This window comes from Perna viridis, chromosome 8, assembly GCF_037379345.1.
Source record: "Perna viridis isolate PV_CMFRI_1.1 ecotype Kerala chromosome 8, ASM3737934v1, whole genome shotgun sequence".
In the NCBI taxonomy this organism is placed as follows: domain Eukaryota; kingdom Metazoa; phylum Mollusca; class Bivalvia; order Mytilida; family Mytilidae; genus Perna; species Perna viridis.
This window is the reverse complement of record NC_142452.1, coordinates 16,256,766-16,271,486: the sequence shown is the minus strand read 5'-3', so window position 1 is coordinate 16,271,486 and position 14,721 is coordinate 16,256,766. Positions and strand designations below refer to the sequence as shown.

The following is a 14,721-nucleotide window of genomic DNA, read 5'->3' as shown; positions in this document are numbered from 1 at the left end:
GCATGTTGAAATTATATTTTGTATTCCATAATTCTATACAGAGTAATTTAACATATATTACATTTTTTTTTACGAACTTAAGGAGTTTCAACAGTTTGTGAGGCATAAGTTCTTTACTTTCACAGTTACTCCCCTTACTGTAGTCTGAACTGGATGTCGTCATAAAGATTAAACTTCAATTGCAGATCTTCTTCAGTCCTCCCATATATGCCACAGTTATAATACCACACCTGGTCAAACTCATTAGTGTCATTTAAACGTTCAATCAAGTTCATATTTCTCTGGGAAACATCATCAACAAATTTCACATTTCCCTTCAGCTCTTTTCTTTCTCGCATAACTTTTCCCTTAACATCGCTGCTAAAGAGCTTCACAATGACTGGGTATGGTACCGGTTTTTTGGTTGGGATCATGTGGATAGCTACAACATCCCTATCCTTTAGTTCAACCTTCAGTTCATTTTTGCAAATGTCCATAAAAATTTTTCTTAGATTTTGGTTTGTCTTGCGGGGAAAGTTCATAACTTTAATTTTAGTTTTTCTCGAGTATTGTTCGTTATAGTTGCTACTAGTATCTGCTTGTTTAGCTATTCTAGTTGTTTCGTTTAAGTCTTTCCTGATATTAGTAGTAGTACCATGCAATTTGTAATAATTTATATTTATATTATATTTATAGTAATTTATATTCTTTGTCGTGTTTGTCTGTTTTCCATGTCTGCTCCTTTTCCCTGGATTACATTCTGTTGATTTTTTGTTTATGTTAATCCAGTTATATAAAATCTACATTCTACATTCAATATTATCACGTAATCTTTATACAAATCACTCAATTTACAATATACATGCAATATCATGTTATCTTTATTTAAAATCACTCCATACTCATTTTACATTCAATGTTATCCTTAAAAAGAATCACTATAGAGACATCTTCGGCTTAATGCAGGTGGATAGTTCAACATAAATGTTCAATATTTGAATAAAATACATCAAAGTAAACCAATGGCAGCTATTGTGACCTTAACCATATTTGCTGACCCTTGCACTTCACCAAAATCTTATGGGAGTCAAGGTAATAAAGCGAAATGATCATTGAACATACAATGTAACTTACTGATTTGATTCGTTATATGACAGTCTAGAGCTAACCAAATACAGTGCATCCAAGTTCCTCAATTAAAAGAAAAGTACTGTGAATAAATACCATACACAAAAAAAAACCCTTTTTTCCGATTATGTGGTCAAAGCCAAAGTTAGAGCATGGTAATCATTGTATTACATCACTTTACTGTAAGCTACCCATTAATGACAATTATCAATAGTTTGACTTAAAGGTTAAATTAAGAACTGCCTAATACTTAAACGTGTGACATATACTTGCACGTTTATATTTACTCTTTGTCTGGTTCAAACAATCTGATTTTTCAACAAATGATATGATTTTCCAAATGAAAATTTTTATTCAAATACTTCCATCAAGATCATCTCCAAGATAATTATTATTACAGGCCAGATGCAATCTATTATTGAAATCTATCAAAAGTCAAGTTATCAGATCAACCGAACTTAACACTCAAAATCTGTTATTTTTCAATAAAAATGTATGTTTTTCCCAAAAATCTTTTTTATTCAAATATTTAACATCAATAACTTCTCTAGGATGAATATAATCACAAGCAATTGAAATAAATCCAATATTCAAGTTATCAAGTAAACGGACCTCAATTCTGAAAATCTCTGATTTTTCTACAGGAACATATGATTCCCCCCAAATTGTGACAGTTTGCAGAAAATGACTTATTTCACTGTGTAAGCAACTAGTGTAGTCCGAGTTGCTCATTTACTTTTGTTACTTTGTATGTATTATTTTAGTTGTTCCATGTTCTTCGTTGTGTGTGTCTGTTTTCACTGTCTGGTCTTTGTCCCTGTATTACATCCGTTTATTTTTTCTTCAAAATTCAGTGACATAAACATTTTTTTGCATTTATTGATTTAATGGATTTCTGTAATTTAGTTGTATTTTTTTATCATATGTGATGGTGAATGTAAGAATTTTCCTATCATTCTGTGTCATACCGGGAACATAGGACAAAAGGACGAAGTACTAGAAGCTTTTGATATTATCACCTTTGCCTGTTAAAGCTTTTTTGTGTATTGAAACACGATTTATTTCCGACGTATTTTAGGTCTTTTATAGGCAGTGCTAGAACCATTGATATAGCCAATATGAGCTAATGGTAGTTTTGATGATATTTATTGGTCTAGGTATTATCTGTAACTCTTGTCTCTACAATTAGTGGTCAAAGTAAATAAATATTAATCGTGTTATTGTAGATCTATTCATCACAAAGAGATTCCTCCACGTTTTCATCCATGTGATTTTTACAGTTATGAAACTATTATCTTAAATAAAATTGAAAATTTTAGAGTATCCAAAGTTAGTCTTGGAAATATGATTGAACTGCAGAGAATAATTTGCGTTGTTTTTGTGTTACTGTTTGCTTGTGCTTCTTCATCGGTTGTTGGTAAGTTAAGGTTTTACTTTTTATATTAACTGAATGGGAATTCTTTAACAAAAAGCAGATGTGTTGACCAAATACAAAATTTACAAGAAAAAAAAATGAATCCATATATTTTACAATTTCCAAGTCCGGTTTTAAAGCAAAGTAATAGAGTTGAGAAGGATTTCGGGGGAAAAATGAATCTGCTTTAAGTCATAATGCCCCTGCATATTATATTTCATGTTAATTTCTTACTAAAGTAACAAGAAATTCCATATTTTCAGTTGTGCGAGATTTTCTTCTCTCACGCACGGATCGCAACAGAACATGTGAGCATTCCCGCAAAAGAGTAATCAAGGTAATCAAGATTCTAACGGAAATCAAAAGAATACAACACAGGGACCAAGCCAGACATGGAAAACACACACAACAAAGGACATAAAAGAACTAAAATAATATACTCAAAGTAACAAAAGTAAATGAGCAGCTCGGACTCTACTGAAAACGTACCATACAAAAATATATGGTACGATCAAATAAAGAGTCAGTGAAAGACCGTATGCTACTAATAGGCGTTGAAAATTCTTTATAAAATGATAATTGTATAAAGAATAACCGGTGATTGGTTCGTTCCTGCATTTATTTACAATATCTAGTGTTCTGTATATTACATCTGGTTATGAGGTATCACTGGCCACATTGATACGTCATGACCAACTGTTAAATGTGGATCATTTGAGCAATTAAAAAACAAACTCAAAGTGAGACAAAAATTAAACATTAGCTTTTCGCATACAAAATTTAGAAATCTCAGACATCCTTGGGTAAGATATAATAATTCTAAGACCCTCGTTAGAGAACAATAAAATCTTATATTTGGGCGTCTGCGATTTCCCTATCTTGCACTCATACTGCTGTGGCAAAGAGATCAGATTGGGGATAGAGGTGAATGCTTTTTTCCCTTTTTGGATAACATTTCTTTGAAAGTTTAAGAAGGCTCAAATGATGTTTTGCATGAAAAAAAAATCAAAAAGTAAAACTGTCAATAAGAGAAAAAGTCTTTGCATTCTTTAAATGAATTTAAAATTACAAATACTAATTGTTTCTGTTCAAAACAAAGCTATTTTACATTTAAATGGCAGGTTTCTATGATAAAGTTCAAACATATACTACTTTTATATCAGGAAAGGTTTACTGATAATCAAATAAGTCTTTCAAGAGACCAATCAAAACCTAATCAAATAATAACTAAGTATAAGAAAAATTACTAAATGAAAACGAACAAAACTAATGTTAAACTCCAGAAACATCGTCCAGGGAATGTGTTTATTTTTATAGATAGGTGATAAATCTTGCATCGATTATTTGTTATGGTAGTTAGCACTTGTTACAGCATCAACAAACCAGGAATTCTTGTTTCGGACATATCTATTAAACATATCGCGATACAGTCCAGATGTAGTACCACGTGCCAATACCACTGAAGACGTCATAATCAATATGACCTTGACATTCGTTAGACTAGAAGGACTAGTAAGTATTATTACAGGTAAATGAATAAAAGTTGAATACCCGAAACCATCTACTCAACTTATTTAATTTCATTATTATAAGAAACAAGCATCGTCTTGCATAATAACGAAACTTTGGGGGCATTTTTATATCCCTTGCTCATATGACATTGTCCAGTGTAGTGTGTAATTACAATTATCTGGCCGTGAGAGAAGTAGATAGGACAATTAAATCATTGCGATCATTGTTACGAATTTAGTTTTAGACAAGATGCTAGCTTAGTCATTGTTTCTGTTGTTTCACATTCGACGAAAAAGAACTACTACTCTTCTATATTGTGTTAAATAAGGGTGGATCGACCGATTTATTAATAGGAGATTTTAATCCATGGCTTATATTTAGCCAACATTTTGAGAAAAAGTCACAACATTTTCAAACCACTAAATGAGGGTTTCCCAGATGAATGATCACCTTGATTCTGCATTGTTCTATGTACCTTATATTCTTCGGGACGATGTAAATATCTTAGTTTAACCTCAAATGCATTCCAAGAAATTCAAGTCAACGAGTAAAGAGCAGGTCTAGAACAATCATTTTGTTTTAAATATGTTATATACACATTTATACATGTAGCAGTCAAAAATATAACTGGTAAATATGTATCATTATGGTACAAATGTTCATGGTTTATAAGGGTCTCGAAGAAAAAAAATTCAATTTCATTATAAAAATGACATCCTAATAGAACAAAACAGACAACCACCAATCAGACAATCATCTTAAGATTTATAAATCAAAGTTAACATCATGTTTTATTTAAACAAAAACACATACACACACTAATCGCCATATTGGGCCCTAAGTAGTTTGTTGGCATTTATATTTTAGTATGAGAAAGACACAAGACTTTCCCAAAATATTCTTATAGATATAGTAAGTAAAGATTTAAAAATGAGTTAATGATTTATGGTACTTAATGTAGTTCCAACAAAAATTGCATGTTCATTTAAAAGTGAACATACTTCCTTCGTAAGCTGACTTTATAGCTGATCTGATCTTAAGGAAGGAACATCTTTAGCAAGATCATTTGATCTCAGTTTCCGTTATATTGTTGACGTAATATCATTAAACAATCTTAATTTCGGGGATTGTATGCATCACACATATCACAACCCATACGTTATGCCAGAGCTTGCTGTAACTAAGCAGACTTTTTGTATCGCGCTAAACGTCTTACAATTAGGCTTCTAAAAAAGTGTTATGTTGCTACATGATTGAAGTCATCACTACAGAAGTTTTATGGTCGTCATCACGAATTCGTTGGTCGTTACGGTGTATCCAACTGCACAATGAGAACCGATTTGTACAGCGTGTCATAGTTTTTCTTTCTTCTTTCGTCACCTTGACCTGACCTGAGCAAATCTTCGGGTGTTTCTAGAAAAGCAGAGTACACTGATCCTACACCCGGCCCATGCTCTTGGTTTTTAGTGGAGTCCGAGTTGCTCATTTACTTTTGTTTCTTTGTACGTATCATTTTTGGTTATTTCATGTTCTTTGGTGTGTGTCTTTTTTTCCTGTCCTGTCTTTATCACTTGATTGCATTTTAATTTCCACTAGATGTTTGTTTGTTTGTTTGTTGGGGTTTAACGTCCGAGCAGCAATATTTCAGCTATATTCAGACAATGAACATGAAATGGATGATAAAATGAACATGAAATGATAAAAAAAAGGATGGGTCACAAGGACAACAAGGTCGACAAATTTTGATTGCCACTAGAAAAAGGGGGGATGGGTAAGGTCGGGCAATTTAGCCTCCTGTGGCGGAGCGCAAAGGTTCCTACTCCTATCGAATACTACAGCAGGGCTCTTTAACGTGCGAGGAACGTGGCATCTTTCCCAACACGGTGCACCACTATGGTTTGCGGTCAGGTTTTCCGTATTATAGCCTGACAACCCCAGCATATAACACGCCAGGGGTACCCCATTCCACCACCTGGGGCACACATCCCAGTTGCTCTGTGGGCAGAGCGCCTAGCCCCCGGCTAGGTTTCTGAGCACTATTTAGTCGCCTTTTACGACAAGCTTAGCGCTGCTGCAGGCCTATTCTTTTAACACCCGGACCTGCACAGGGCAATTTCCACTAGAACCTTGGTTACCTTGATTACTTTTAACTTCGTTTTAGAGAATAGTTAAACAACATTTATGTTAGATTTCATTCTAACATTTGTTCTACAAAACTGCTGATGCACACATATACATTGAATACAAATTCCAGTCATTCTTGACGACGTTGATGGTAAAGTCTTAATATTGTATAAAGAGTGTATTATTTTATTGACAAGTTGGACAAAAAAGATAATAAACCGATAAAGTGTGAATTTTATGCGAAATATAAATAATAAACCTAAAAAAACAACGTTACTACTGCAGACTTGGACTGATGAGTATTTGAAATGGGATCCTAAACTCTTTGGTGGAATAACGTCTGTTACTGTTGATGGCAATGATGTATGGACACCTGACCTTAGTATTTTCAACAAATAAGATGCATTTAATGAATTAGTTATAAACTTTTTAATGTTTTAACAAAGTATGGACAACATTCTTATCCTAATCATCACAAGATAACATATGTCACTAAATTTTATGATTAGTGTAAAGGGTTTGAAATGTAAATACATTAAAAAAAAACAATGTCGGTTCTATCCTGTAGAAAGAACCGAATTACATGTATCTATCATATATTATTTAACGACATTTCTGCAGAACAAAACGCGAAACTCATAAACAAAAACTGAGGCTTCATTCCTTGTATTATAATATATATATATATATATATATATATTCGTCTTAGAATGTGACGACTCTATTCACTACACTGCTCCATCGGATCAAGTTGATACAGGGAAGATATGTAAACTTATAGAAAGGTCTGCAAAATTCCCAATTTTTATATATATATATATATTCTTTTCAATATTAATCATCCAAAGTATCTTGTTCAAATGCTGCTGATAATAGATTTGTCCACGTGTACACCACACGGAAATTTTCAATTCGTATATGATTATTGTTTTAGTAATCTAAAAATAGAGACGCAGAATATATCCAGTTTCACATTTTTTTTTTGCGTTTAAAGTGTTAACAAAACATATAAATATGTATCCTGTGGACGAAGATCAACAGAAACACAAATTTGCAAACACATACTATATTACAAATAACGAGGAAATTCTTATATGAAACTTGTTAAAAATGGTGCCACTGTTACACTCATTGTGATTTTCATTTTGTCTTATATTGTTACTTATTAACTTAAAATGTTTTTTTTTTAAAGATTTAGAATTTACTTCACACTTTTGATTAAATTTGAAATCTTTTATGTGGCTTTACAGGTGTCCTCGCGTACTACAGTATACAAGCTAATATGTGCATATACACAAAGACTTAAACAAGATGTGAAACTTACAAAGTTGAATACTTTTAAACGTTTTAAATGGGGCTGCAACTTCCTATATCCATTTCGCAATAGTCGTTTAAATAACCGAACATTGCATTTTCCACGTTTGACGCCAATAAATAGATCATTCGTCATTGTTAGGTCACCACTCTCAAAATGTGGTTTATCTGATTTATTCAAATCAGACGGTAATGCTTGACATTTATTTTCTGTTGGGATCTGTGGTTTATTGCTGAAGTAACTGATAACTACTGAACTTATTATTGTCATGAGGCTACCACCAGTCAAGCGTAAGAAAAATAAACCTACAAACGCAAATATATGATATATTATATATAATATTTCATCGTCGTAATGCATATTAGTTGAGTTAAGCTTATTTAAAAAAAACCCAACTTTTTCTTACGTTGATACGTGCATAGACAACAACAAATAGAATAATGTAAAAATACATCTTTTTAAAATGTTCAAACTTATAATAAAGTTGTAGTCGGAGAATCTATCTTTGTTTAAACCATGCCAAATCAGGAATTATCAATTAAAAGAATACGTTTTTTTTTGTAAAAGGTAAACTTACCAATGGCGGGAAAAGAGCGTGAACTTTCTGGAATTGAATTGCCAACCTGAAGCATCAGCACCATGAAGCTTAAGAATATCGTCATACCATATCCAACCCTTTCACCTTCTTCAATTGGAATGAAAAACGCCATAACACATAAAACTGACAAAGCAGATGCTGGAAAGACTATGGTATACATGTAATACAATGGCAGTCGTTTAAACGTCATATCCAAAGTAGAAAGAGGAGGATAATTATTTGCTACGACATCATATACCTCCCAGTAGGCATGTTCTGGTGCTACACCAAGATTTTTAAGTGCCGGTGTTCCCCATCGAAATATTTGACGTTCAGTAGTAGTAGATGCTCCAATGAGAATGGTACATCTATGGCAATCTACGGGAAACTTTTCTGGGTCAACGGAACATATTGTATTTAAGCCTCCGAAAGGGGTTGCCAGCAAAACCCCGTTCGATTTTACTTTGATTTTTTCAGCCGTAAGTCCCCCTTCCAAGAATTCGGAATCTATTCTAAATCGTTAAAAAAACATTTTAAGTTAATAAGTAACAATATAAGACAAAATGAAAATCACAATGAGTGTAACAGTGGCACCATTTTTAACAAGTTTCATATAAGAATTTCCTCGTTATTTGTAATATAATATGTGTTTGCAAATTTGTGTTTCTGTTGATCTTCGTCCACAGGATACATATTTATATGTTTAGTTAACACTTTAAACGCAAAAAAAAAATGTGAAACTGGATATATTCTGCGTCTCTATTTTTAGATTACTAAAACAATAATCATATACGAATTGAAAATTTCCGTGTGGTGTACACGTGGACAAATCTATTATCAGCAGCATTTGAACAAGATACTTTGGATGATTAATATTGGAAAGAATATATATATATATATATAAATTGGGAATTTTTCAGACCTTTCTATACGTTTACATATCTTCCTTGTATCAACTTGATCTGATGGAGCAGTGTAGTGAATAAAGTCGCCACATTCTAAGACGTATATATATATATATATATTTTAATATAAGGAATGAAGCCTCAGTTCTTTCATGAGTTTCGTGTTTTGTGCTGCAGAAATGTCGTTAAATAATATATGATAGATACATGTAATTCGGTTCTTTCTACAGGATAGAACCGACATTGTTTTTTTAATGTATTTACATTTCAAACCCTTTACACTAATCATAAAATTTAGTGACATATGTTATCTTGTGATGATTAGGATAAGAATGTTGTCCATACTTTGTTAAAACATTAAAAAGTTTATAACTAATTCATTAAATGCATCTTACTTGTTGAAAATACTAAGGTCAGGTGTCCATACATCATTGCCATCAACAGTAACAGACGTTATTCCACCAAAGAGTTTAGGATCCCATTTCAAATACTCATCAGTCCAAGTCTGCAGTAGTAAAGTTGTTTTTTTAGGTTTATTATTTATATTTCGCATAAAATTCACACTTTATCGGTTTATTATCTTTTTTGTCCAACTTGTCAATAAAATAATACACTCTTTATACAATATTAAGACTTTACCATCAACGTCGTCAAGAATGACTGGAAAGTGTTATAAAATGTAATTTGTATTCAATGTATATGTGTGCATCAGCAGTTTTGTAGAACAAATGTTAGAATGAAATCTAACAGAAATGTTGTTTAACTATTCTCTAAAACGAAGTTAAGAGTAATCAAGGGAACCAAGGTTCTAGTGGAAATTAAAATGCAATTAAGTGATAAAGACAGGACAGGAAAAAAAAGACACACACCAAAGAACATGAAATAACCAAAAATGATACGTACAAAGAAACAAAAGTAAATGAACAACTCGGACTCCACTAAAAACCAAAAGCATGGGCCGGGTGTAGGATCAGTGTACTCTGCTTTTCTAGAAACACCCGAAGATTTGCTCAGGTTAGGTCAAGGGTAGACGAAAGAAGAAAGAAAAACTATGACATGTTGTACACATCGGTTCTCATTGTGCAGTTGGATAACCGTAACGACCAACGAATTCGTGATGACGACCATAAAACTTCTGTAGTGATGACTTCAATCATGTAGCAACATAACACTTTTTTAGAAGCCTAATTGTAAGACGTTTAGCGCGATACAAAAAGTCTGCTTAGTTACAGCAAACTCTGGCATATCGTATGGGTTGTGATATGTGTGATGCATACAATACCCGAAATTAAGATTGTTTAATGATATTACGTCAACAATATAACGGAAACTGAGATCAAATGATCTTGCTAAAGATGTTCCTTCCTTAAGATCAGATCAGCTATAAAGTCAGTTTACGAAGGAAGTATGTTCACTTTTAAATGAACATGCAATTTTTGTTGGAACTACATTAAGTACCATAAATCATTAACTCATTTTTAAATCTTTACTTACTATATCTATAAGAATATTTTGGGAAAGTCTTGTGTCTTTCTCATACTAAAATATAAATGCCAACAAACTACTTAGGGCCCAATATGGCGATTAGTGTGTGTATGTGTTTTTGTTTAAATAAAACATGATGTTAACTTTGATTTATAAATCTTAAGATGATTGTCTGATTGGTGGTTGTCTGTTTTGTTCTATTAGGATGTCATTTTTATAATGAAATTGAAATTTTTTTCTTCGAGACCCTTATAAACCATGAACATTTGTACCATAATGATACATATTTACCAGTTACATTTTTGACTGCTACATGTATAAATGTGTATATAACATATTTAAAACAAAATGATTGTTCTAGACCTGCTCTTTACTCGTTGACTTGAATTTCTTGGAATGCATTTGAGGTTAAACTAAGATATTTACATCGTCCCGAAGAATATAAGATACATAGAACAATGCAGAATCAAGGTGATCATTCATCTGGTAAACCCTCATTTAGTGGTTTGAAAATGTTGTGACTTTTTCTCAAAATGTTGGCTAAATATAAGCCATGGATTAAAATCTCCTATTAATAAATCGGTCGATCCACCCTTATTTAACACAATATAGAAGAGTAGTAGTTCTTTTTCGTCGAATGTGAAACAACAGAAACAATGACTAAGCTAGCATCTTGTCTAAAACTAAATTCGTAACGATGATCTCAATGATTTAATTGTCCTATCTACCTCTCTCACGGCCAGATAATTGTAATTCCACACTACACTGGACAATGTCATATGAGCAAGGGATATAAAATGCCCCCAAAGTGTCGTTTTTATGCAAGACGATGCTTGTTTCTTATGATAATGAAATTAAATTAGTTGAGTAGATGTTTTGGGGTATTCAACTTTTATTCATTTACCTGTAATAATACTTACTAGTCCTTCTAGTCTAACGAATGTCAAGGTCATATTGATTATGACATCTTCAGTGGTATTGTCACGTGGTACTACATCTGGACTGTATCGCGATGTGTTTAATAGATATGACCGCAACAAGAATTCCTGGTTTGTTGATGCTGTAACAAGTGCTAACTACCACAACAAATAATCGATGCAAGATTTATCACTTATCTATAAAAATAAACACATTCCGTGGACGATGTTTCTGGAGTTTAACATTAGTTTTGTTCGTTTTCATTTAGTAATTTTTCTTATACTTAGTTATTATTTGATTAGGTTTTGATTGGTCTCCTGAAAGACTTATTTGATTATCAGTAAACCTTTCCTTATATGAAAGTAGTATATGTTTGAACTTTATCATAGAAACCTGTCATTTAAATGTAAAATAGCTTTGTTTTGAACAGAAACAATTGGTATTGGTAATTTTAAATTCATTTAAAGAATGCAAAGACTTTCTCTCTTATTGACAGTTTTACTTTTAGATTTTTTTTTCATGCAAAACATCATTTGAGCCTTCTTAAATTTTCAAAGAAATGTTATCCAAAAAGGGAAAAAAGCATTCACCTCTATCCCCAATCTGATCTCTTTGACACAGCAGTATGAGTGCAAGATAGGGAAATCGCAGACGCCCAAATATAAGATTTTATTGTTCTCTAACGAGGGTCTGAGAATTATTATATCTTACCCAAGGGTGTCTGAGATTTCTAAATTTTGTATGAGAAAAGCTAATGTTTATTTTTTTCTCACTTTGAGTTTTTTAATTGCTCAAATGATCCACATTTAACAGTTGGTCATGACGTATCAATGTGGCCAGTGATACCTCATAACCAGGTGTAATATACAGAACACTAGATATTGTAAATAAATGCAGGAACGAATCAATCACCGGTTATTCTTTATACAATTATCATTTTATAAAGAATTTTCAACGCCTATTAGTAGCATATGGTCTTTCACTGACTCTTTATTTGATCGTACCATATATTTTTGTATGGTACGTTTTCAGTCCGAGCTGCTCATTTACTTTTGTTACTTTGAGTTTATTATTTTAGTTCTTTTATGTCCTTTGTTGTGTGTGTTTTTCATGTCTGGCTTGGTCCCTGTGTTGTATTCTTTTGATTTTCGTTAGAATCTTGATTACCTTGATTACTCTTTTGCGGGAATGCTCACATGTTCTGTTGCGATCCGTGGGTGAGAGAAGAAAATCTCGCACAACTGAAAATATGGAATTTCTTGTTACTTTAGTAAGAAATTAAAATGAAATATAATATGCAGGGGCATTATGACTTAAAGCACAGATTCATTTTCCCCCGAAATCCTTCTCGACTCTATTACTTTGCTTTAAAACCGGACTTGGAAATTGTAAAATATATGGATTCATTTTTTTTTCTTGTAAATTTTGTATTTGGTTTGGTCAACACATCTGCTTTTTGTTAAAGAATTCCCATACAGTTAATGTAAAAAGTAAAACCTTAACTTACCAACAACCGATGAAGAAGCACAAGCAAACAGTAACACAAAAACAACGCAAATTTTTCTCTGCCTTTCAATCATATTTCCAAGACTAACTTTGGATACTCTAAAATGTTCAATTTTATTTAAGATAATAATTTCATAACTGTAAAAATCACATGGATGAAAACGTGGAGGAATCTCTTTGTGATGAATAGATCTACAATAACACGATTAATATTTATTTACTTTGACCACTAATTGTAGAGACAAGAGTTACAGATAATACCTAGATCAATAAATATCATCAAAACTACCATTAGCTCATATTGGCTATATCAATGGTTCTAGCACTGCCTATAAAAGACCTAAAATACGTCGGAAATAAATCGTGTTTCAATACACAAAAAAGCTTTAACAGACAAAGGTGATAATATCAAAAGCTTCTAATACTTCGTCCTTTTGTCCTATGTTCTCGGTATGACACAGAATGATAGGAAAATTCTTACATTCACCATCACATATGATAAAAAAATACAACTAAATTACAGAAATCCATTAAATCAAAAAATGCAAAAAAATGTATATGTCACTGAGTTTTGAAGAAAAAATAAACGGCAAATCTTGTGTTCCCATGACAACAAATATTGACATTTTCACATCAAAGAATAATCAAGGCAACCAAGATTCTAGTGGATATCAAACGAATGTAATACAGGGACAACGACCAGACAGTGAAAACAGACACACACAACGACGAACATGGAACAACTAAAATAATACATACAAAGTAACAAAAGTAAATGAGCAACTCGGACTACACTAGTTGCTTACACAGTGAAATAAGTCATTTTCTGCAAACTGTCACAATTTGGGGGGAATCATATGTTCCTGTAGAAAAATCAGAGATTTTCAGAATTGAGGTCCGTTTACTTGATAACTTGAATATTGGATTTATTTCAATTGCTTGTGATTATATTTATCCTAGAGAAGTTATTGATGTAAAATATTTGAATAAAAAAGATTTTTGGGAAAAACATACATTTTTATTGAAAAATAACAGATTTTGAGTGTTAAGTTCGGTTGATCTGATAACTTGACTTTTGATAGATTTCAATAATAGATTGCATCTGGCCTGTAATAATAATTATCTTGGAGATGATCTTGATGGAAATATTTGAATAAAAATTTTCATTTGGAAAATCATATCATTTGTTGAAAAATCAGACTGTTTCAACCAGACAAAGAGTAAATATAAACGTGCAAGTATATGTCACACGTTTAAGTATTAGGCAGTTCTAGGCAAGTCAAACCATTGATAATTGTCATTTATGGGTAGCTTACAGTAAAGTGATGTAATACAATGATTATCATGCTCTAACTTTGGCTTTGACCACATCATCGGAAAAAATGTGTTTTTTGTGTATGGTATTTATTCACAGTACTTTTCTTTTAATTGAGGAACTTGGATGCACTGTATTTGGTTAGCTCTAGACTGTCATATAACGAATCAAATCAGTAAGTTACATTGTATGTTCAATGATCATTTCGCTTTATTACCTTGACTCCCATAAGATTTAGGTGAAGTGCAAGGGTCAGCAAATATGGTTTAGGCCACAATAGCTGCCATTGGTTTACTTTGATGTATTTTATTCAAATATTGAACATGTATGTTGAACTATTCACCTGCATTAAGCCAAAGATGTCTCTATAGTGATTCTTTTTAAGGATAACATTGAATGTAAAATGAGTATGGAGTGATTTTAAATAAAGATAACTTGATATTGCATGTATATTGTAAATTGAGTGATTTTGTATAAAGATTACGTGATAAAATTGAATGTAGAATGTAGAATGTAGATTTTATATAACTGGATAACATAAAC

The 14,721-nt window shown here is 32.1% G+C and overlaps 1 protein-coding gene and 1 pseudogene across 1 annotated transcript; both read right to left on the bottom strand.

Moving 5' to 3' along the window:
* Positions 1-125: 125 nt before the first annotated feature.
* LOC148609523 (uncharacterized) lies at positions 126-638 on the bottom strand (annotated as a pseudogene).
* Positions 639-3,861: 3,223 nt separating this feature from the next.
* On the bottom strand, positions 3,862-9,507 carry LOC148609522 (acetylcholine receptor subunit alpha-1-A-like). The gene is made up of 4 exons (XM_088543122.1): positions 9,348-9,507; positions 8,050-8,397; positions 7,558-7,777; positions 3,862-4,030 (listed from the first exon to the last, which is right to left on the bottom strand). The coding sequence occupies exons 1-4, from the start codon at positions 9,505-9,507 to the stop codon at positions 3,862-3,864; spliced, it is 897 nt and encodes a 298-aa protein (XP_088399248.1).
* Between the last annotated feature and the right edge of the window lie 5,214 nt (positions 9,508-14,721).